The 24,816-nt window shown below is 42.4% G+C and overlaps 1 protein-coding gene across 9 annotated transcripts in view; it reads left to right on the top strand.

Moving 5' to 3' along the window:
* Positions 1 to 24,816, top strand: part of TANK (TRAF family member associated NFKB activator) — a 105,603-nt gene that overhangs the window by 43,309 nt on the left and 37,478 nt on the right. Inside the window, exon 2 of one of the 9 annotated variants that reach the window (XM_036318635.1) lies at positions 5,314 to 5,508. The exons of the other annotated variants lie outside the window; for them this stretch is intronic. Coding sequence (XP_036174528.1) covers positions 5,425 to 5,508 — 84 coding nt within the window. The 5' untranslated portion in view covers positions 5,314 to 5,424. The remainder of the gene's footprint in view (positions 1 to 5,313; positions 5,509 to 24,816) is intronic. 9 annotated transcript variants of the gene reach the window in all.

The following is a 24,816-nucleotide window of genomic DNA, read 5'->3' as shown; positions in this document are numbered from 1 at the left end:
TTTGGCAAGCAGGAAGTCAGTAAAAATTTTTAAATATCCTAGAACTAATTTGTTATTAGTTTATAATAGTCTTCCATCTTTAACTATAACAGAAAAATAGACTATCTCAGTGGAATATTTAATGACTTACCAGAAGTTTCAGCTTTGTAAAATTACCTCTATACACAGTATACTATAGGGTGATCCTATGATTCCTAAAAGAAGTTGTGAAGGTATATTATGGCTCAGTCATGATTAATATGACTAAGTAGTTTGTACTTTATTCTTATTCAGTCAGAATTTACTGAAGGATTAATATATGCTTTAGAAAAGTCTAATATATAGTTATATAAAAGACTGTGGGATAGAAGATAGGATAGAGAACAATATGGAATTCAGCTCAACAAACATATCAATGCTAAGCAATGTTCTAAGAGCCAGGAACATTGGCTCTTAAAAGTAAGTGGCAACCATCAAGTTGAACTTTATGTACTTTTAATATATAATTATGTTATACTTCTGTTTTTAAAAGAAAAAATGAATGACATCCATTTCAAGCAATCAAAATAAGGAGTTAAATTAAATATTAGGAATGAATTGGAAAAGAGATCTAAGATTTATGTAGGAGATAGAGAATGGAAAGCAGGTGACACCTGAATGCAGGCTACTTCTAAGGGTGACAGCCTGGATTCTAGAATGATAACCAAATATCTGGAATAGAAACTGGGTTAATGGTGGTGCTGATAACTGAAACCAATAATGAGAGGAAGTGCAAATTTGGAGATAGAGAATTATGATGTCTAATTTGGTTTTAGTTGTTAGGTTTAGTTACCTATGGGGCATGCAGGTAGAGTGTTTAGTAGATGTTTGCAAATATGGATCTAGAAGCCTGTGTAGAGTTCTGAATTGGAGATTGTAGAGGCAGAGTATAGGACAACAGGTTTGCCCTAGCCGGCTTGGCTCAGTGGATAGAGTGTTGATCTGCGGACTGAAGGGTCAAGGGTTCGATTTTGGTCAAGGGCATATGCCTGGGTTGTGGGCTCCATCCCCACTAGGGGGCGTTCAGGAGGCAGCCGATCAATGATTCTCTCTCATCATTGATGATTCTCTCCCTCTCCCTTCCTCTCTGAAATCAATAAAAATATAAAAGATAAATAAAATAGAATAACAGGTTTTATTATAGCCTTGAATGTGGATAACATTTCTTTATTAGAATGTATAGTGTAAGGAAATAGTTAAAGGACTAAGTGGTAAGAGGAAGGAAATGAGGCCAACCCATTGGTCAGGAACAGGTTAAGGAATTTACTATGAACAAGAGGAGAAACATCTATTCCTCTGGGTACTGGAGGGAACAAAAGGGGAAAAAATAGCTGCAAATGAAAATAAGTTTGCATATAGGAGGTGGTGGTGGCCAGAAATTAGAAGGGTTATCATGTATCACTTATATGTAAAATCTAAAAAGTCAGACTTATAAAAAACAGTTAAATGGTAGTAACCAGGGGATGGCGTGGGGGGAGGGAAATAAGATTGATGGTGTTTAAGGTACAAACAGGTGGCAAATAAGGGTACAAACAAGTAGTAAATAAGACAAGAGATCTAATGAACAATAAAATGAATATAGACAGTAACATTTTACTATAATTATGTAATGTGATAACACTACAGTGTTTAGTATATTATAATATACTAGAGGCCCGGTGCACGAAATTCGTGTACGGGGTCAGGGGGAGGCCCCTCAGCCCAGCTTGCACCCTCTCCAATCCAGGACCCCTCAGGGGATGTCTGATTGCCTCTCGCAATCCGGGACCGCTGGCTCCTAACCTCTCGCCTGCCTGCCTGATCGCCCCTAACCCCTCTGCCTGCCTGCCTGACTGCCCCTAACCACCTCTGCCTGCCTGCCTGATCACCCCTAACTGCTCCCCTGCTGGCCTGATTGCCCCTAACCGCCTCTGTCTCACCCCGCACCCGGGACCCAGGATTCCCTCCTCCAGCCAGTCGCAGGCACCCAGGACCTGGGCTTTTCTTCCTCTGGCTGACTGCGGACACCCAGGACCCAGGCCAGCTTCTCCTGTGCCGGCCACAGCTGCAGGGGACTGTGGGCGGGTGGCTTCGCCTGGGCCACAGCCACAGGCACCTGGGACCGTGAGACGGGGGCTTGTCCCTCTCCAGGGCTGCAGCTCCAGCTGCTGGTCCCAGACCCGTGGGGCAGGCAGCTTGTCCCTCTCCTGGGCCGCAGGCGCTGGCGCCCAGGACCATGGGACGGGTGGCTTGTCCCTCTCCCAGGCCACAGGCACAGCCACTGGCGCCCAGGACTGCGGGGCAGGTGGCTTGTCCCTCTCCTGGGCCACAGCCTGGCTGGTCCCCATTCCTCTCTCATGAGCTCATTTGTGCCTGGCTGGTCCCCATTCCTCTCTCGCGAGCTCATTTGTGCCTGGCTGGTCCCCATTCCTCTCTCCCCAGTGTTGAGTGTCTGAGCCATTACTGCGTGATGGTGTGAGGATGTAATGACCATTTGCATATTAGTTCTTTATTATATAGGATACATGTATCAAAATAACATGCTATATACCTTAAACTTGCGCAGTGTCGTACATCAGATTTATTCAGTAAATTCATCTGAGCCTTCAGCAAGTCATAATCTTTTCACTGGTAGAGTCTTGGCTCAGTGCTGATGAAAAGGAAATATCTATGAAGCACAATAAAGCAAAGTGCAATAAAACAAAGTATGCCTGTAATACAAAGAAATAAGAGTTCTGACATTGGGTTTTATACTTTAAATCTCATTTATTTTTAACTTTTTCTAAAACGTGTGAAGACACTTATACTTCCTTTTGACATTTCTTGGGATTTTATTTTATTAAACATTTATTGTTTTTTGGGTTTTTTTTAATATATTTTATTGATTTTTTACAGAGAGGAAGGGAGAGAGAGAGAGTCAGAAACATCGATGAGAGAGAAACATCGATCAGCCGCCTCCTGCACATCTCCCACTGGGGATATGCCCGCAACCCAGGTACATGCCCCTGACCGGAACCGAACCCGGGACCCCTCAGTCCGCAGGCCGATGCTCTATCCACTGAGCCAAACCGGCTTCGGCAACATTTATTGTTTTTGAACTTACAGAATCAAAAGTACCAAATGTAAATCACTAACTTCTCCTCATGTATCTACTACCAGAAATGACATTGAAATTTAAAGTAAAGCAAGCTAGTTATTTCTCACTTATAATCCTTAGTAACAAGTTCTCAAACTTCTATCTATAATAATTAAAGTGTAATATGCTAATTAGACTGGACATTCTTCCAGATGACCTTCTGGGTGGAGCTGGGGCTGTGAGGGAAGCCTGGGTCCCGGGTGCCTGCTGGCGGCCAGAGGCAAGCCCGGGTCCCGGATGCCAGAGGGAAGCCGGTGCCAGCAGCTGGGGGAAGGAAGGCCTACTCTTGCACGAATTTTGTGCATCGGGCCTCTAGTCTATATTATAAAAACCCAGTGGCCCTAACACCGTAACGACCAAAGACAGGTCACCAGGAAGCTGTGTGCGCGGCAAGGTGCATGCGGGTGGGCAGGGCTGAGTATGTGGCAAGGTGTGCGCGGGTGGGTGGAACCGTGTGCACGCGGTGAGGTGTGCACGGGTGGGCGGGGCTGCATGTGCGGCAAGGCACACACGGGCAGGCTGAAACTTGACTCTGGGCCCCGCAGCATGGTGGGACTTGACTCTGGGTCTCATGGCACGGCGGAACTTGGGGAAGTCCCACAGCGCAATGGGGTTTGGGGTCCCAGGTCTCACGCAATTCCCCGTGGGTCTGGGTCTCGTGTGATTTCGCACACTGGGTCACTAATATAAAGATAAGATCAAAGGCTCTGAAGTCAGACCTAAGTTTTAAATACCATTTTGAGCACTTCCAAGATTTTTAGCCTGGATGAATGGAAGATTGATGCAGCCACAGAAGTAGAGAATGCTGATTTTAGTATAGGAAATTACTTTATTTGGCTTAGATATTTTGAGTTCACATGTTGGATCAAGAGCCAGAGGAAGATGATCAGCAGGCATTTGAAATATGGATCTTTGGAATAAGGTACCAGTTGGAAATACAACTTTGGAAGTTGTCTTTATAGAGATGATATTTGAAGTGACAAGAGAAAGAGGTACCAAGGAGAAAGAGAATAAGAAAAGCAACAGGACAACCTTGGAAAAGTTTCATACCAGCAAATTGGATAACCTTGATCAAATGGACAAATGGCTAAAAACATTCAAGCTACCAAGACTAAATCATGAAAAATAAAAAATCTAAGATTGAAACAGTAATCAAAAAATTCCCAACAAAGAAAGTCCAGGACTCATGCTTCACTGATGAATTCTACCAAACCTTCAAATAAGAATTAACACCAATCCTTTTTAAATTCTCCAAAAAAAAATTGATTAGGATAGAACACTTTCTAACTCATTCTTTGTGGCCAGTATTACCCTGATACCAAAGCCAGATAAAAACAGTACAAGAGAACTAAACTAATATCCTTTACAGATGTCGATGTAAAAATCCTCAACAAAATACTAGCAAATCTAATTCAGCAGCATATATTACAAACATTATACACCTTGACCAAATCAGATTTATTCCTGTAATGCAAGATGGTTAACATACAAAATCAGTCAAGGTAATACCATCTATAATAATAAAAGCGTAATATGCTAGTTAGACCGGACGGCCAAACGACCTTCTGGACGTCATTCCCAACTACCTTCCGGACGAAGCCTGGGCTGCAAGGGCCAAGGCAAGCTGCCGCAGCTGTGAGGGCCAAGTCCCTTGCATGAATTTCGTGCATCTGGCCTCTAGTCTTAACAGAATGTTTGGATGAACAAAATGCTATATATACATACAATGGAATATTATGCAGCCTTTAAAGGAAGGAAATCTGACACATGGTACAACATAGATGAACCTTTAAGATATTATGTTAAGTGAAATAAGACTCACAACAAAAGATGATTCTACTTTTATGAGATACCTAGAGTAGTCTAATTCATAGAGACAGAAAATAGGGTGGTTTCTAGAGCCTGGGGGAGGAGAACGGAGAGTTAGTGTTTAACAGGTACAGAATTTCATTTGGGAAAGATGAAAAAATTATGGAGATAGATAGTGGTGATGGTTGCACAACTATGTGGGTATATTTAATGCCACAGAACTGTACACTTAGAACTGGTTACAATGGCAAATTTTATGTTGTATATATTTTACCACAACCTTTAAAAAATCTACTACAAAAAAAATAGAATTGGTGTAATCTAGATTTTCTTACTAGCTGTTTTATTGCTGTCCATCTGTCATTCATTAGTTTGAACAGGCTTTTACCATTTAGCTGTTCACACACGAAGCCAGTCCTTGTCACAGTGTTTCTTCTAGTTCACTACAATTTAAGACTGTGAGGCCCCTCTTTGAGGAGTCAATGTGCTACATCCATTCAAGAACATTCTGTCAAGCAGATGCATTTAAGTATTTCAAATTAATAAGGGAGACAAAGACAAGGCAGGTAAGTGATTTTTAAAATATTATTATAAAAGCAGCACATGCTTATCGATAAAAATACAAATAATTCAAGATATACAGAATATAAAGTGATGGTCCTCTTTCTCACTCTTCAGGGGTAACCATTGTTAGTAAATTGATATAAATCCTTCTAGAATATGTGAATAATGTTTTATCAAAAATAGGTTAAAAAAAATAGGTTCATGCCACTCTGGCTGGTTTGGCCGAGTGGATGGAGCGTCGGCCTGTGGACTGAGGGGTCCCAGGTTCGATTTCGGTCAGGGGCATGTACCTTGGTTGCAGGCACATCCCCAGTGGGGGGGGGGGGGGGGGGGGGGAGGGGCGGGAGGCAGCTGATCGATGTTTCTCTCTCATTGATGGCTCTCTGTCCCTCTCCTTTCCTCTCTGTGAAAAGTCGGTAAAATATATTTTTAAAAAAAAATAGGTTCATGCCAATCTGAAAAAGGTTTTAAGTTTTTTAAAATATTTTTATCTTCATTGTCATTATCACTAAGATTTAGTGAGGCCTATGTTTGTCAGAGTGCTTTACAATCATCAAATTTTATCATCACACAAATCTTATAAGGAAATATTTTCATTTTTCAGATGAGGAAAATTAAGTGCAGAGAGGTGAAATTACTTGACCACAAGCACATAACTACATAACTAATAAGTAGTAAAGCTAGTAGAACTTGGATTTGAAAAAATCTGACCACAGATTTCATTTTTATAATTTATTTGCCTAAATTGATAGTCTTTCATGTTCATACATATTGAGCTACTTCATTTCATTTCATAACTCACTATCTCTTGTACTACCTCTTCCTTTAAACACTATTTTCTTTAACATTCCAGCACCATGTTTGATTTTTCTCATACCCTCTTGAGCCCCACTTCCTCAGTCTCTTTTGTTAGGTTTCTCTATGGCCAGGCCTCTAAATATTAGAGTTTTAAGGCCTGTGTGCTTTTTTTTTTAAGGTTTGTAATGATACAAATTTAATAACCAGAGTAAATTTATCAGATAAATCTATTACACCTGATAATTACAGAATATACATTGTTTTCAACTATACTTGAAAGATTCATAAAACCTGGCCACATATGAGATCTATCAATTGAGAGTGAAATCCATTGTAACAGAATCTTCCCACAAGAGTGGTTTAATCCAGTTTGGAGCTTTTTTTTTTTTAATGTTACATGAAGTCCAGAAACAAGCATCCCAGGGTTGGTACAGCCAAATACTATTGTATGTCCTTGCTGTATAATCAGTAGCCTATAACTGCCATCCTTTTGGTTTATTTCAAGGTTGCTCCCTGTATAAGGTAAGTTGAGAGTTGTGCCTAAAGGCTTTCATCATTGGTCACAATGAGGTTTCTCTCCAGTGTGAGTTCTAGAGTGAGGAATGTTGTGTAAAGCACCACTTAACAGCTAGCCTGTAGTCATTTCATTCTTAAAGTTTTTGCCCAATATGTATTCACTTGTGCATTATAAGGTTAGTGCTGATCCTAAATGCTTTTCCACAATGAATATATTTATAGGGCTTTTCTCCTGTGTGAGTTCTCACATGTACCCACAGGCAAGAGGAATTCCTAAAGGCCTTCCCACATTCTTTACATTCATAAGTTTTCTCTCCAGTGTGCATTCCCTTGTGCACAATAAGATAAGAGCCCGTGCTGAAGGATTTTCCACATTGATCATACTCATAAGGTTTCTCTCCAGTGTGAGAGCGTCGATGTTTCTTAAGGAATGACTGGTCAATAAAGGCTTTCCCACAGTTGCTGCATTCATAGGGCTTCTCTCCAGTGTGGGTTCTTTTGTGCACATTAAGATGAGAGCTCTGGCTGAAGAATTTTCCACAATGATTACATTCATAAGGCTTCTCTCCACTGTGTGATCTCACATGTTTCTTAAGGGAAGAGTGAAAAATGAATATTTTCCCACAGTCACTACATTCATAGGTGTCTCTGCAGTGTGAAGTCTCGCACATTTCTGAAGGGACAAGGGGCCAGTAAAAACCTTCCCATGTTTATCACATTTTGAGCTTCCCTCCTCAGTACATGAGTTTTTGTGCACCCTAATAGAAGGTCATTGTCCATAGTCACTGCATTCGCAGAGTTTCTCTCCAACAGGGTTTTGCACATGTCCATTTGTATGCCATTAGAAGTTTTTTCCTCAGGAACATTCTGCATAGGAATTGCATGTTTTGATTTAAATTGAGTCGCCCAGCCTGAAACTGAACAGGCCCCTTGGAGAATTCTTCTCTTCCCTGGCCTCAGTTCTTCCTGCTCCACTTCAGTGATCAGACTGTATTTGCAGAGATGATATCCTCCCACGGAGGCCAGATTCCTAAAGTTCTCCATCATCACATCTCTGTACAGGATTTTCTGAGCAGAGTTCAGGAGTGCCCACTCCTCCTGGGAGAAGTCCACTGCCACTTCCTCAAAGATCACCAAGTCCTGTGACCAAGATGTCAGCAATCCTGCACCCATTCTTCCCTTTCTGTGTCTCCCTCCTCACCTGGCAGAGTTCTGAGCAAGCAGAGCTGAGAATAATGTGTCAGGCATCCAGTGATAATCTTTTCCCCCTTGGACTTCTCTACATGAAGACAGAAAAAGTCATAAGGAGAAAGATCAATGGCCAGCATCCTCTGAGTCTGAGAGGAACCTGCCTGAACACTTCTTGTTCCCAAAGTCTCTTTAAGAGAGTATGTCTCAAACTCAGTTCCTCTTGATTAAGTAGTAATGGGAAGTCTGGCCTCAGACCTTCAGTCTTTAGGCAGCAGGCATTCGTCATCAAACTGCAATAACGGACACCCCCTGTGGGAACAATTCCACGGAGGGCGCACCGGGCCCGAAGAAAGTGCCAGGCTGCTGGGGACAGGGCACCCTGAGGCCGAAGTAAGCGATGCGAAGGATGGAGATGCTTTTCCTTCTGAGGAAAGGGCACAAAAGGTGATAGACTTGGAGGCTTTTGTAAAGGGGAGGAGGCCGACCCGCCCGCCCGCAGCTGCTGTGGGGACCCCGCAGGCTGAGCCCCTCCGAGGGGGAGTTGCCCCGGAGCGCCCCCCGGAGGCCCGAAGGGCCGGGTCAGAACGCGCAAGGCGAGCCCGTGTGACCCCGCCTCCCCTCACCTCCCCTTACTAGCTTTTTACTGTATAACATAAGCTATCACATCTTTTCCTGTGGCCTCAGATACCTGTAAGAACGACTCCCACATTATCTTACTCCAGACCTGCCCTCTGAGCTCTAGGCTCATCTCATTTCCATTTGGAAGGCACATTAAATTGATGTCAGACCTGAACTTATATATCCATTCTTTTTTCTCACTTATACCATTTCAAAGGAGTGAAGAGTTTTATAAGTTGCCTTTTTATGTATCCTAAATTACCTCGCTTAAGTTTTAAAGGATGATCCCGCACACTACTACTGATCATCAAGTATATTTACATTCCCTGACCCCTAAATACTGTTTTTCTCTTTTCTATACCAGATTTTCCATTGTTGTGCCTAGGCAGTCCTGCCACTGTGCCTTTAAATTGTTTGTCTTAGAACCTCCTGTCTAAGTGTCTAGTAAATTGTTACATACTTTAAATTTATATGTAAATCCTCTTAGCCCTACAATGTCAGCATTGTGAGCCCATTTTCAGATGAAACTGATACTCAATAAAGTTAGTTTTTCAACCTCAGTGGCAGAATCTATACCGAAACTAAGTTTATCTGACTCTAAACTTCATATTCAGCATAATAACCTGGATAAATCATAGCCCATTTCAGGCTTTCAAACTGTTTTCTTCCTCTTGCTATGACCCTAATATAGTCTCCTCTTTTCTTGGCTGAATTCTTTTTTTTTTTTAAATTAAATCTTTATTGTTCAGATTATTACATTTGTTCCTCTTTTTTCCCCCCATAACTCCCCTCCTCCCAGTTCCCGCCCCACCCTCCGCCCTCACTCCCCACCCACTGTCCTCATCCATAGGTGCACGATTTTTGTCCAGTCTCTTCCCGCATCTCCCACACCCCTTTCCCCCCCAAGAATAGTCAGTCCATTCCCTTTCTATGTCCCTGATTCTATTATAATCACCAGTTCATTCTGTTCATCAGATTATTTATTCACTTGATTCTTAGATTCACTTTTTGATAGATGCATATTTGTTGTTCATAATTTGTATCTTTACCTTTTTCTTCCTCTTCCTCTTCTTAAAGGATACCTTTCAGCATTTCATATAATCCTGGTTTGGTGGTGATGAACTCCTTTAGCTTTTCCTTATCTGTGAAGCTCTTTATCTGACCTTCAATTCTGAATGATAGCTTTGCTGGATAAAGTAATCTTGGTTGTAGGTTCTTGGTATTCATCACTTTGAATATTTCTTGCCACTCTCTTCTGGCCTGCAAAGTTTCTGTTGAGAAATCAGCTGACAGTCGTATGGGTATTCCCTTGTAGGTAACTGAGTTTCTTTCTCTTGCTGCTTTTAAGATTCTCTCTTTGTCTTTTGCTCTTGGCATTTTAATTATGATGTGTCTTGGTGTGGTCCTCTTTGGATTCCTTTTGTTTGGGGTTCTCTGCGCTTCTTGGACCTGTAAGTCCATTTCTTTCACCAGGTGGGGGAAGTTTTCTGTCATTATTTCTTCAAATACGTTTTCAATATCTTGCTCTCTCTCATCTTCTGGCACCCCTATAATTCTGATGTTGGTACGCTTGAAGCTGTCCCAGAGGCTCCTTACACTATCCTCGCATTTTTGGATTCTTTTTTTATTCCGCCCCTCCGGTTGGGTGTTTTTTGCTTCCTCGCATTTCAAATCATTGACTTGATTCTTGCGCTCCTCTGGTCTGCTGTCGGGAGTCTGTATAATATTCATTATTTCAGTCCGTGTATGCTTAATTTCTAGTTGGTTCCCCATCATAACATCGAGGGTCTCATTAGTTTTCTTGGAGATCTCATTAAGTTTATCGGCGGCTTCTAAACAGTTCTTGAGAGACCTTAAAAGTGTGGTTCTGAACTCTATATCTTCCATTGACAATTTTGTCCTGTTTCTTTGTCTCCGCATTTTGTTATGCTTTCTTGGTGCACCCCCTAGTGGTCTTTGTGCGCAGTCTTGTAGTTAAGCCTTGATTGTTGTAGCTAATACCAGGGAGGGTTTGACCTCCAGGCCAAGTGGCTGTGAGAATCAGCTGTGTCAGCAGTGAGAGAACTTCTGTCCTCTAGGGAGGTGCTAATCTAGCCTTTGCCTGAGGCTATCCGGCAAATGCCTCTGTGCAGGGCTTGGGCGGGGCGGGTCGCACAGGATCAACAGGGTGGGCCGGAGAGAGCAGTTATGGCGGCTCTCAGTCCTGTCCCCAGGGGCTCTGCCTCTCTGAGTCCCAGCAAACGCTGCAAACCTAGGAGAGAAAGCTGCACTCGCTCTGACCGAAGCCAGACAGTCCAGCTTCTCCCGTTTGAGTCTGGGTCCCTAAAGACTCGCCCGTATCTGGAGCTCAGAGTCTGCAACTCCCTCCCGATTGAAAACGCCAACCGCGCCCTCCACCACCAGCCCGCTCCTCCGCGCACTCCGCACCTCAGAATTTGACTTCAGCACTGCGCCTCCTCTGAGTGTCCGTATGCGTTTCTCTTTCCTCCTAGTTGTAGGACTTCCACTCAGCCAGCGTTCCTGTGGTTCTGGGTGATGTCCGTTCCGTCTTTTAGTTTCACTTTTGAAGTAGTTGTTTCAAGGCAGCAAACTCCGGCGTTAACCTATGCCGCCATCTTGGTTCTCCCTCTTTTCTTGGATGAATTCTTATTTTGTGATCTATACATCTCTTACCAAAAAAGGGTAGAATATAAAGCTGTTAATATTTCTTTCATTCGTCCTACAACCAATTTAAGATGTGCCAGGCACATAATAAATGCCTGGGATTCAAAAATAAATAAAACATAGAGCATGCACTTAAAGCAGTGGTTCTCAACCTTCTGGCCCTTTAAATACAGTTCCTCATGTTGTGACCCAACCATAAAATTATTTTCGTTTCTACTTCATAACTGTAATGTTGCTACTGTTATGAATCGTAATGTAAATATCTGATATGCAGGATGGTCTTAGGCGACCCCTGTGAAAGGGTCGTTCGACCACCAAAGGGGTCGCGACCCACAGGTTGAGAACCGCTGACTTAAAGGGTTCACTGTCTAATATTGCTTATTCTTCTTTTTTCTTTGTGTAAGCATTCATATGTATCTGCACTAAGAGGTTTTCTGACTTACAGAAAAGAGGAATGTTTAAATCACAATAGCCCCTGACATAGACAGTTCTAATAGATTTACAGAATAAGAGAAGAGACTATTACATAGGGAAGTGATAGAGTTGGCTTGGCCTCTGAATTAAGTATAGTAGAGGATAAGCTGTTGTTATGGAGAGACCAAGAAATATTGTGGCTAAATCAGATAGAAGTTTGGTACATCTACACAATGGACTACTACGCTGCTGTAAAACGGAAGGAACTCCTACCATTGCAACATCATGGATGGACCTGGAGAGCATTATGCTAAGTGAAATAAGTCAGTCACAGAAAGATAAATATCACATGATCTCACTCATTTGTGGAATATAATGAACAGCATAAACTGATGAACAAATACAGATCCAGGGACAGAGAAGCATCGATCAAACCAAACCTCAGAGGGAAGGTATGGGAGAGTGGGGGTAAGGGAGAGAGATCAACCAAAGGACTTATGTGCATGCATATAAGCCTGACCAATGGACACAGACACCAGGGGATGAGAGCATGAGTGCGGGGGGGGGGGGGGGGGCGGTGAGCAATGGGAGAATAAGGACACATATGTAATACCTTAATCAATAAAGAAAATATAAAGTTTATTTCTTGCTCAGATAACAATCCAGAGTTGAGTAACCAGGGCTGGTAGGCAGGTTGAGAATCCTTAAAATGTGGTTTGTGTCTCTGGAATCACAGTGGCTACTCTATATGTTACTATTTCCCTGCCAGTGTGCTTGGGGGTCAGGGGGTGAGAAAGAAAGAGATGGTCCAGAATTTGTACAGGTTACTTCTGTTCACATGCTGTTAGTTAGCACCTAGTTACGTGGTCACACCTCGTAGTGGGGAAGGCTAGTAAATATATTCCCTAGCTGGATGACCATATGCCAAGATAATAGTTTATATTACTAAAAAAGAGAATGAGAATGTATATGGGGAAATAATTAGCAGTTTTGCCACATCTTATGGCTGACTAAGCTAAATTTGCCTGGAGAGTTTCCAATATCACAGGATTCCATAATGTGGAATTAAATATGTAGTACCGACTTCTGCGCATGGGCCACAAAGTGTCAATCCCACTGTACGTGCGCGCCCGCACATGGTATTTTGTGGAAGAGCCACACTCAAGGGGCCAAAGAACCACGTGTGGCTCGAGAGCTGCAGTTTGACGACCACTGGTCTAAGGTAAAGACCTCAAATAAGACTAAATTTGACTATGCTCTTTTTATCTTAAATTACAGATCCAAAACTGTTTTTCTGACAATAAATGTAAATTTCTAAGGACTGTCTTGTCAGATTATTTTTCTCTAGAGCTGGTCTTGGCCCATCTGAAATGTTACCTTGGCCAGAAGACTTATGTTACCTCTACAAGTTTGTAAAATATGTTTTAAAAGGATTGCATGAAAGCATAAAATGCCTTTATTGGCCGAAACCGGTTTGGCTCAGTGGATGGAGCGTCGGCCTGCAGACTGAAAGGTCCCGGGTTCAATTCCGGTCAAGGGCATGTACCTGGGTTGTGGGCACATCCCCAGTAGGAGATGTGCAGGAGGCAGCTGATCGATGTTTCTCTCTCATCGATGTTTCTAACTCTCTATCCCTCTCCCTTCCTCTCTGTAAAAAATCAATAAAATATATATTTTTTTAAAAATGCCTTTATTGTAGGTACTATTTTATTTTTTTAATGCCTTTACTTTTACTTAAGATGTAAATTATCTCATTGTTTACCACCCTTTTTTTCCTTTCTGTGTTCCCAAAAAACGTATTTCTTTGTGTAAAGTGTTGATGGGAACAGAGCAGTTCACTCTATATGTTTTTTCTACTGAAACTACTGATACTAGAATAAGGGTGCTTCTGGCTGTTTCTAATCAAAGCCTCACTTCTTCTATTGTACTGTTAGTACTTTGCCATAGACTCATTTGCACCTATCAGAATTTAAAATGTATCCTTTGTTCCAGGTTTTTATATCCAGAAATATGTCCTGTCAAAACTTTTAGACAGTTATGCTAGGTTCAAGAAGATCCACTGATAATTAGAAAAATTAAAATTCTGATATTTATTCAAAACTATTTTGAGCACCTTAGTTAATATAACAGAAACTGCTGTAAGTATTGGGTCTGCAATGATAAGCAAGACACGCTCCCTGCTTTGTGGAATGATGGCACAGTCTGGCAAAGCAGAGACTAGTCAATCTCAGAAATGTAAAGTTTCAAAGTCTGATAAGTGTCAGGAAGAAACTGTTATTAGATTGTCTACTTCACCTAATCTAAGAGGTCCGAGAAGACAATCTTTATGAAGTGATTTTTGAAAGGGCTGGGTTGAGGTGGGTGTTGCTTTCTGGGTATAGGGACCTGTGTTATAAAGACCCATTGGCCTAAAAGAACTGAAAATATAAGGGAAATAGTGCAATGAGAAGAGCCAGGGGCAAGACTATGTAGAGGCTTAGATGCCATATTGAAAACTTTTGGTTCTTTATTCTAAGAGCAATAGGAAACCATTTAAGATTTGGGGACTGGAGGGGGAGATTTGGTATTATGGTTAGATTTGCATTTTGCAAAGAACACAGTAACTAGTGTGAAGAGAATGTATTGACTGATAGATTTAAGGAGAATAGGTAGGCCATTGCAGTAGTTCATTAAAGTTGTGATGGCTTGAACTGTGATGGCTACTTTGAAGGTGAAAAAAGGGATAGATTGGAGAAATATTTAAGATTAAAATTGACAGTAATGGATTGGCTATAGAACAAGTATAGATGTCAAGTATAGTTATAGCTTTCTGGATAGACAGTGTTGCCAGATACTGAAAGAAGGAATACTAGCAAAGGACCTAATTTTACAGGCAGCAGGGTGGGGTGTGGGAACAGTGAGGTGGTTGGAGGGAAGGTAATCATTAATTTTGAATAAGTAAAATTTGAAATGCTTTTCTAGTAGCACTTGGCCACATAGATCTGGAGGCCAAAGGAGAAGTCTGGACTAGAAGGAGAAATTTGAGTCTTGCATGTAACCAGCCACTGGGGATGAGATTGTCTAAGGCAGTGGCTCTCAACCTTCCTAATGCTGCGACCCTTTAATACAATTCCTCATGTTGTGGTGACCCCCAACCACAAAATTATTTTCGTTGCTACTTCATAACTGGAATTTGGCTACTGTTATGAATCGTAATGTAAATATCTGATATGCAGGATGTATTTTCATTGTTACAAATAGAACATAATTAAAGCATAGTGATTAATCACAAAAACAATATCTAATTATATATGTGTTTTCCGATGGTCTTAGGTGACCCCTGTGAAAGGGTGTTTCGACCCCCAAAGGGGTCGCGACCCACAGGTTGAGAACCGCTGGTCTAAGGGAAAAGTATTTAGCAAACAGGACCTCAGTAGAGCTAGATATACTCACATGATATGCCATAATGGTTATTTAGGGGCTTGGTCAGGCAAACCTAGATTCAAATCCCATCTCTACTACCTATTTAGAAATTTGGGGCATGTTATTTTATACCTCTTTGTGCCTCCGTTTTCTCATCTGTAACCTCCTCAGAAGATTAGTGTAAGGAATAAATGAGATATAAAGAATATATAGCTCTCTGATTTTGTTGCATAGTAAGTATTCAGTGAAATGATCATATGAGGATAATGAGGTGTTGAAAAATTTGATTACAGAACAATTTGCATTTTTTAAAAGTGAGATATACATACATGTACACAGAAGTTCTGAAAGGGTACATACCAAAATGTCAGTAGTAATTGCTTCTGAGGAGGAATGGAAAGCAAATAAAAGGAAGAGGCTGCCACTTTTTACTTTGTACATACCTGGCTTTTTGTTGTGGTAGTGATGGTGGACATTTTGTTGTTTGCATTTTTTTCAATAAACATGCTATTTTTGTATTATTAATAGCCATTAATTATTCCTTAATCAGTTTAGCCTATTTTTATAAGCTTTATGAACCTTCTTTGTAAGCTTTGAACAACCAGAGTTTTTGCTTGACAGAATGTTTTTGATTCAATGGAGGTACCACTCTGATTTCTCAAAGAGAAACTTCTGAGTTATAGGTTACAATGATCTAGAAGAAAGACTGAAAAAAACTGGCTTAGAGCATAGGGTGGTTGTGTGGTAAGTCTGGTGACAAATTGCCAGTATTCATTGGTAATCAGAGCTTTAGTTAATGGATGTGTGTACTATAGGCTATGACAGTGATGGCGAACCTTTTGAGCTCGTCGTGTCAGCATTTTGAAAAACCCTAACTTAACTCTGGTGCCATGTCACATATAGAAATTTTTTGATATGTGCAACCATAGTAAAACAAAGATTTATATTTTTGATATTTATTTTATATATTTAAATGCCATTTAACAAAGAAAAATTAACCAAAAAAATGAGTTCACATGTCACCTCTGACATGCGTGTCATAGGTTCGCCATCACTGGGCTATGATAATAGATATTATGTAGATACCTTACTCATTATTAAAGGAAAGGAATTAATGTTTACAAGGAGCTTATTATGTGCTGGATATTTTATACATGTACTCTCAGTGCTTCAGGTAAATATTATTTTCATTTCCAAAGAGAAAGAAACCAAGGCTAAAAGAGACTAAGTAAATTAACCAGGACCAAAACACAGAATTATAAAATAAAAATAGTTTGTCTTACTTTATCATTTGACATGCTGTGAAATTGATGGCAACACCATCACCTAATAATCTGATTTGTTAAATTGTAGTTCCAGCCTAGATAAATCTTGGCAGTGGTGAGGGCAGGACTTCTGCCTAGTTATAAGAGAATATAGCAGAGAGTGGGTGAAGAATGAGCTGTGTAAACCAGGATCCTGAGTTGTTAATCCTATACAATCTTTTTTTTCTTTACTTAAAATTGAAGTTGATGTTTAGTTTGCCAAAGTGTGAAGATATGACAGTTAGTTTGTGTCTAAAGTGCTGTGTATTGGGATAATTAATATTTAATTATCTTCCTTTATGAACTCTGGAGCTCTCTATTGAAAGCATTTATGGTAGCCAAGCAAATCCTTCAATAAAGCTTTTGTTCTCTTTGTTAATCTTGGTACAGTTTAAAAGGTTTTTAAATTGAGACTGTTTTTTAAATTCATTCAACATTTGTTAAATTCCAGTTTTTTATACTTGGAGGAAACAATGGTATTTTTCAAAATGTTGAGATTAGTCCTTGAGGATGAGAAGAGATTATGTTCAAGAAGAGATAACTTACGTTTGATCTATTTAGAGTATTACAGATGACATAAGGACACTAGACTTTTTTTCTTCATCTAGGAATAAGTGCTTTGGGAAATATGAAAAATGAGAATTTTCAGTGTCAGCATAGAAAAAATTTAATTTATAGAACTCTATTTTAATATTTATGGAACTCATAAAAAGTTATGCAGCTATATGTCCAAAATTATGGAAAATATGCTGCTATAGTTTTGAAGATAGATTCAAATTTTGCCTAGATAAAGGGACATTTCTTAAAATAAGCTTTTGATTTATGATAGTTGAGAGTATGTATGGCCAGCCATTTTTAATAAATTTAAGATATGTACTATATGTGATAACCATTGTTGTAACTTTTGCTTTTGAACACTAAGAAAGAATACAACATGCATTATAATACAAGTACCTAAGAACCTGTTTTGCCTCTTTAGATGCTGGTAGACCACTTGTTTTGCTAGTCTTTAGAATTGGAAGGAGTGTCAAATACACAGAAGCCAGAGTCATCTTGGCCAGATGGTGTTTGATACAGATGGATGGTTAGTTGTCATGCAGATCTCTTAGTTGGTAACTTGTTGCTGCCATCTGACTCAAAGAATCATTCACACACACTGGCTGTCAAAAGCATCTTCTCTTCTGTCTGTTTTAGCTGTCATGTCTGTGCTCTGTACAGAAGTGTTGACAAGACATTGCTGTTGTACATTTTCAATGCGTTTGTTAGTGATTTTTCTGTTATATGGGGTCTTTGGTAGTGCTGGAATGCACTTGCTCTGTAATTGGTTTTCTTTTTAAATACTGTGACAGTGCAATAATTATCTGACCTTTTAAAAGGACTTTTCAGGTTGCACAAAAGCATTTAATTTAAAAAACACTTTTTGTTTCTTTTAGTTTCCAAACATAGCAAATAAACTGAATTCCATTGGTTATTTTGCAATCTATACTAATAAAAGGGTAATATGCTAATTAGACCTGGTCGAACAGACATCTTCTAGTCGTCCTTCCTTCCTTCTGGACAAAGCTACGGTGGTGGGGTCCGAGGCAGAGTCGGTTAAGGATGATCAGGTCGGCAGAGGAGAGCAGTTAGGGGTGATCAGGCCGGCAGGGGAGGACAGTTAGGGGCGATCAGGCAGGCAGGCAGGTTAGCGGTTAGGAGCCAGCAGTCCCAGATTGCGAGAGGGATGTCCCGGATTGGGGAGGGTGCAGGCCGGGCTGAGGGACATCCTCCCCTGCCCCCACCCCCCCCTGGTGCACAAAGTTCATGCACTGGGCCTCTAGTTTGACCTAATATTCTCTGTACTTTCCCTCTCACAGCCTTCTGGCCAATTTTTTTTTTACTATTTTCTGAATACTGTGTATTATCTCTTCTCAAATTAGTAGGGTTTTTTTCTGATGGCATAAGCTTCCCCTTTTTTTAAAAGAAAAATCTTCAGACATTGCCTATCATTTGCATCCATTTTCTCAAACTTAACTTCCTTTGTCTTATTCACCTGCTGACCTTGTCTCCATTGTTCCTGTTTCCCTTATGGAATATAAGCAGTGCATGTTGTCCTTTCCTTCAGGTCACTTGGGAAAGCATATCTATTTCTCTGATACTTCTTTAAGTACTTAAGTTATTTATTTGTTCAAGTAATGTTTACTGAGCATCTCAGTATGTGCCAGACACTCTGCTATACTGTGGAGATATCAGGACTAAATAGTCCGCCCTTGAGGAGTCATAGCTTAAAGGAAAATTGGGTATATAGACAATTAGACTAGAATACTATAATTTTTATAACATAAGTATGTAGAGCAGTGAGCCATTGCTATTCTGTTTCCCCTACTATAAAGTTTTCGTTTTTAAATTATTACACAATTTGCTTGCGTTTATAAAGTACTTAATTAAGTAGCTTAAGAAATAGTTCAAAACTTCATTTTGAAGTAGTTGTTGATCTGTTAATTTATCTAAGCTAATGAATTCATTTTCAACATTATTCATTTATTATAATACTAGTAGCCTGGTGCACGAAATTCATGCACATTGAAAGGGAATTAATTAGAGGAACGTAATTTGGACTCACTATCTAATATCAATAATACGTGAGCGTGAGGCAGTCCACGTTTCTGAAATTCAATGACATGAATTTTAGCTATTACATTGCCAAATAAATGGACTTTACAGATATCATTTAAAAGAGCATTCAGCTTAATATTAAAAACTCTGGCTACCAAGTCAGGTCTGTTTTCAACTTTTTGCCAGCGTTGTAAATTGTTTGCAATATCTGCCCATTTGGGGTTGCATGCCATGGTTATGAATAAATCGGGCTTGCCATACCTCGTTACAATTGCCATAGCATCCTGATATCGCTGCTGCATATTTCTGGGACTACTCTCAGAAGATGATGGAAGTATTATCATTTTACCAATTGGCACATTGTCATTTTCAGATCTAGATTTGAGATAATCTATCAAACCACTATATTTTTTAACTCTCAACTTAGATTGGTTTGCTTTGATGAAATTCATCCAATTGGCCTCCATTTTTTAATATGAATCCACGATAAACTGTTGAGTTAATTTTCCTACATTTAAAGTAGGATTGAACGTGTCCCGCTCAGAGAGATGAAATCCATAATACCGCATTTGTGTGACTCGTGTCCTTACATTTTGTGTAGTATTATTGTCGATTACACTGTTGTCTCTGAGTCTTAATGCAATATCTGTTCCCCAGCCTTTTTCACCATGTGGAAAAAGAATAGGATTTGTCATTGCATCTAATGTAGGAAACAGGATATTGATTTGTTTCATTTTAGTGGCATTTGGATTTGGGGGATCTGGTTTACAATGAATGAGCAAGTCCCTTTCAAAAGAGGTTCTCCTTCTTCATTTCTGAGTATGACAGCAACCTCGATTACGCGTGGAGAATTATATCTACCTGGATCACTGTTACGCTCATATTTAATCACCATTGTTACTTCTGTGGGAGCAATACCTTTTGCTGCTGCTTGAGATTAGGCTTCCTTTTCTACCTCATGTAGCATCTTGTACAATTTTGTTAATTCACTTATTTCATGCATGAGGTTGTTGATGTTGATCATGAGTCTTTCTGAGCAGCCCTGGTTTTCTGGCATTGCTAATGTTTTACTTGTAGCTTCAGCTGTATCCAAAATACAGAGCTGAGCAAACTTCCGAGAAACACCATCTGAAGGATGTAAAATTCCAGTCTGGTGATAAACTTGTCCATGTATTCTAAAACAGTATGGCCCATATCCTGATGGCGATGCAATATTTGCACCCATGGAAGCAAAAGCAAAAGAACTATTTATGGAACAAATATTTTCCATGAAACTTTTACTGTCAGAATCTTCGTTTGTAATTAATCGTTTTAAATATGCCAGGTAATCTGGAAAATGTATATCATTTGGACAGACTTTCTCTTTGCTACAACATCAAGTAAATTTCCCATCGGATGGTTTTTCATCAGAGAAATTTAGTGATAGGCAAAATTCACATCAAACAGTCATTCCACTACAGCTATGTTCGAGGATTGCATCGTCATGTACTCCATGTTTGCTGAGAAGGCAGTTCCTACCAGTATTGGTAGTACTTGTTGATGACTGTTCTCTAGACATTTTCTGTCGTCGTCGTCGCCACCGCCTTCTTTCAACTTCACAGGCACGTTGGTCTTTAGACATTTTCTGTCGATAACGCCGGTGGTTTTTGGCATCAGAGTGATGTTTTTCCAGTAGCTGGTGTTCAGATACATCCTGTCGTAGGCACCGCCTTCTTTCAAGATCAGAGGCACACTGCTCTGCAGACACTTTCTGTCGATAACGCCAGCATCTTTTGGCTGCAGAGCTACGTTGTATCAACAGCTGTTCTTTAGATATAGTCCCACCTCTCTACTGTCACGGTCTGAGATGCAGGTGAATGAGAGTCCTGGCTATCAGGCTGCTGAGAGATGTCTGACCAATGGCTGATTCTGGCTGATTCTGTGGGGGTGGGACTTCCTCTTCCCTGCTGTAAGTTTCCACAGCTGTGATGAGGAAGCTGGGGTGACAGAGGGAGCCGTGCCCTCCAAGCCACCCTCTCTCTCGCTCTGCTGTATGTCCTGCGGTCTCCTGCTTTGCCAAGTCCTCCAAACATTCTTCTCTCCACTGGCAAGGTCCCAGGAGCCTGTGGGCATGGCTAGGCGCAGGTGGCCTCGGCCACCTGGGTCAGCGAAGGTCCCAGGAGCCCGCAGCCGCGGCCGCCGTCACCTCCTGGGGCGGCTGACACCTGCTTATGCAAATTAACCTCTATCTTTGTCGTATTAATTTGCATAGTTACTCTGGCTGGTGGGTGTGGCTGGTGGGCGTGGCTTGAGTGTAGCAGAGGGATGGCTTATTTGCATGTTTCTTTTATTATATAGGACTAGAGGCCCGGTGCACAAAAATTTGTGCACTCGGGGGAAGGGGGGAGTCCCTCAGCCCGGCCTGTGCCCTCTCACAGTCTGGGAGCTCTCGGGAGATAACGACCTGCTGGCTTAGGCCTGCTCCTGGGTGGCAGAGGGCAGGCCCAATCCCTAGGTGCAGCCCCTGGGCCGATTGGGGAGTTGGGGCGCCTTCCCCTGTCATGCACAGAGCAGGGCAAATTGGGAGGTTGCGATGCCACCCTCAGTCACGCTCAGGGTAGGGCCGATTGGGGGGTTGGGGCACTGCCCCCTGTCACACTCAAGGCAGGGTCGATGGGGAGGTTGCGGTGCCACCTCCTGTCACGCACAGAGCAGGGCCAATCAGGGGGTTGGGGCGCTGCCGCCTGTCACTCACAGAGCAGGGCCCATCAGGGGGTTGGGGCTCCGTACCCTGTCATGCACAGAGCAGGGTCCATCAGGGGGTTTGGGAGCTCCCCCCTGTCACGCACAGAGTAGGGCCGATAGGGGAGTTGGGGCACCGCCCCCTGTCACACACACAGCAGGGCGGATCAGGGGGTTGGGGCGCTGCCACTGTCACACTCAGGGCAGGGCCGATGGGAAGGTTATGGCTCTACCCCGTCAAACACAGAGCAGGGCCCGTGGGGGGGGAGAGGGGGGTTGGGGCGCCGCACTCTGTCACACACAGAGCAGAGCGGATCAGGGTGTTGGGGCGCCGCACCCTGTTACACACAGAGCCGCAGGGCGATCAGGGGGTTGGGGAGCTCCCGCCTATCAGGCACAGAGCAGGGCTGATCAGGGGTTTGGGGTGCCTTCCCCTGTCACGAGCAGAGCAGGGCGGATAGGGAAGTTGTGGCCCCGCCCCCTGTCACACACAGAGCCGCAGGGCGATTAGGGGGTTACCCTTTTACTATATAGGATAGAGGCCTGGTGCATGGGTGGGGGCCAGCTGGTTTGCCCTGAAGGGTGTCCTGGATCAGGGTGGGTCCCCACTGAGGTGCCTGGCCAGCCTGGGTGAGGGCATGATGGCTGTTTGCAGCTGGTCACACACCCTTCAGGGTGGGGGTCCCCACTGGGGTGCCTGGCCAGTCTGGGTGAGTGGCTGAGGGCTGTTTTCAGGCTGGCGGGTCACTGAAGCTCCCAACCGCTCCTTTTTTTCTTTTTCTTTTTTTATTCTGGGCCAGCTTTAGCTCTGAGGCTTGGCTCCAGCTCTTAGGCCTCCACTGCTGAAAGCAGGTATCTGGTTTGTTTGGGTTTTATAATCGAAACACTGTATCAACTCCAGCTCTGAAATCCCAGCTGGCTGAAAGCAGGTTTCTGGAGTTTGTTTAGCTTCTATATTTGTAACAATGTTTCAAACTGCAAGCTCAGAGGCCGGCAGCGGCAGGCAGGGAACTTTGGAGTCCTCTGTCACTGAAGTAAGCAAGCCTCATGTTAGTTTCAAGCTGCCTGGCTGCCGGCCGCCATCTTGGCTGGCAGTTAATTTGCATATCGCCCTGATTAGCCAATGGGAAGGGTAGCGGATGTACGGCTAATTACCATGTTTCTCTTTTATTAGATAGGATAAGCATGTACTGAATACGTCCTATGTATAAGTTACCTTGCAGAGCTCTATGGAAGTATCAAGTTATATAATACTACACTCAGGCAGCATGCACATCACTTGGTTTATTTGTCAGTTATGTTTAAAGTGTATTATAAAAGTTTACCTTTTACTTGGAAAAATGTGGTTTTTTTGCTTTAATTTCTTAAGCTACCTTATTTTGGGAACCTAAGAACAGCTGTGTAATTTATAGGCTTATTAGTCTCTGAAAACAATCGAGCTTTACTGATTTTGAACTTTGGTTAAGAATCAGCTCAAAATCAAATACTTAATATCTATTGAAGGGACATTATGAAATTACTAGAGGCCCGGTGCACAAAAATTTGTGTGCACGGGGGGGAGGGGGGGGTCCCTCAGCCCGGCCTGTGCCCTCTCGCAGTCTGGGACCCCTCGGGAGATAACGACCTGCTGGCTTAGGCCTGCTCCTGGGTGGTAGAGGCAGGCCCAATCCCTAGGTGCAGCCCCGAGTCGGGCTCAGAGCAGGGCCGATTGGGGAGTTGGGGCGCCGCCCCCTGTCACACTCAAGGCAGGGTCGATGGGGAGGTTGCGGCGCCACCCCCTGTCACTCACAGAGCAGGGCCCATCAGGGGGGTTGGGGCTCTGTACCCTGTCACGCACAGAGCAGGGCCCATCAGGGGGTTGGGATGCTGCCCCCTGTCACGCACAGAGCAGGGCCCATCAGGGGGTTGGGGCGCCGCCCTCTATCACCCACAGAGCAGGGCTGATCAGGGGGTTTGGGCGCTGCCCTCTGTCACGCTGATCCCGGTGCCGGGAGGCTTCGTGGCTCCGCTGATCCCGGTGCTGGGAGGCATATTACCCTTTTACTATATAGGGTAGAGGCCTGGTGCATGGGTGGGGGCCGCCTGGTTTGCCCTGAAGGGTGTCCTGGTTCAGGGTGGCGGTCCCCACTGGGGTGCCTGGCCAGCCTGGGTGAGGGCATGATGGCTATTTGCAGCTGGTCACACATCCTTCAGGGTGGGGGTCCCCACTGGGGTGCCTGGCCAGCCTGGGTGAGGGGCTGAGGGCTGTTTTCAGGCCAACTGAAGCTCCCAACTGCTCCTTTTTTTCTTTTTCTTTTTTATTCTGGGCCAGCTTTAGCTCTGAGGCTCCAGCTCTTAGGCCTCTGCTCCTGAAAGCTGATATCTGGTTTGTTTCAGTTCTATAATCAAAACTCTGTATCAACTCCAGCTCTGAGATCCCGGGCTCGCTGAAAGCTGGTTTCTGGGGTTTTGTTTAGCTTCTGTATTCATTATAATGTTTCTTAAACTGCAGGCTCAGAGGCCAGCAAGGCAGGCGGGGAACGTTGGAGTACTCCGTCACTGAAGCAAGCAAGCCTCATGTTAGTTTCAAGCTGCCTGGCTGCCGGCCGCCATCTTGGCTGGCAGTTAATTTGCATATTGCCCTTATTAGCCAATGGGAAGGGTAGCGGTCGTACACCAATTACCATGTTTCTCTTTTATTAGATAGGATTAGGACCTCATCTCACATTTCAAGGAATTTACAGTTTAGTCATTTATTTGTTCTTCTGGTGATAGAAATTGGTAAAAAAAAAAAATCTCTATTAATTTTTGGTAATATATTTTGAAGACTTTGTACTAATTTGGTAATGGTAATGCAACATCTTCAAATTTGCTGGAAGGTTTACAGTATCTGTATTCTGCAAATTGTGTCTTCTTTCACTGCTTAATTCTCAGAGCCATTATAATAAAATAGCAAAAGGGGTGGATTAAAAACATAAGGGAAATTAAGGTATTTAAGATATCCACTAAAAATTAGCTGTTTTCTCAAGTTCTTAAAACTTTTAGAAAGGAAGTTTATGATCAGTTGGATTTTGTCATTTTTATGTGTCCCTTTAGTTTTCATAATGT

The sequence above is a fragment of the Myotis myotis genome, unplaced genomic scaffold (genome assembly GCF_014108235.1).
Source record: "Myotis myotis isolate mMyoMyo1 unplaced genomic scaffold, mMyoMyo1.p scaffold_m19_p_8, whole genome shotgun sequence".
Lineage (NCBI taxonomy): Eukaryota > Metazoa > Chordata > Mammalia > Chiroptera > Vespertilionidae > Myotis > Myotis myotis.
Note: the sequence above shows the minus strand (reverse complement) of the source record. Positions and strands in the feature narration are given on the sequence as shown.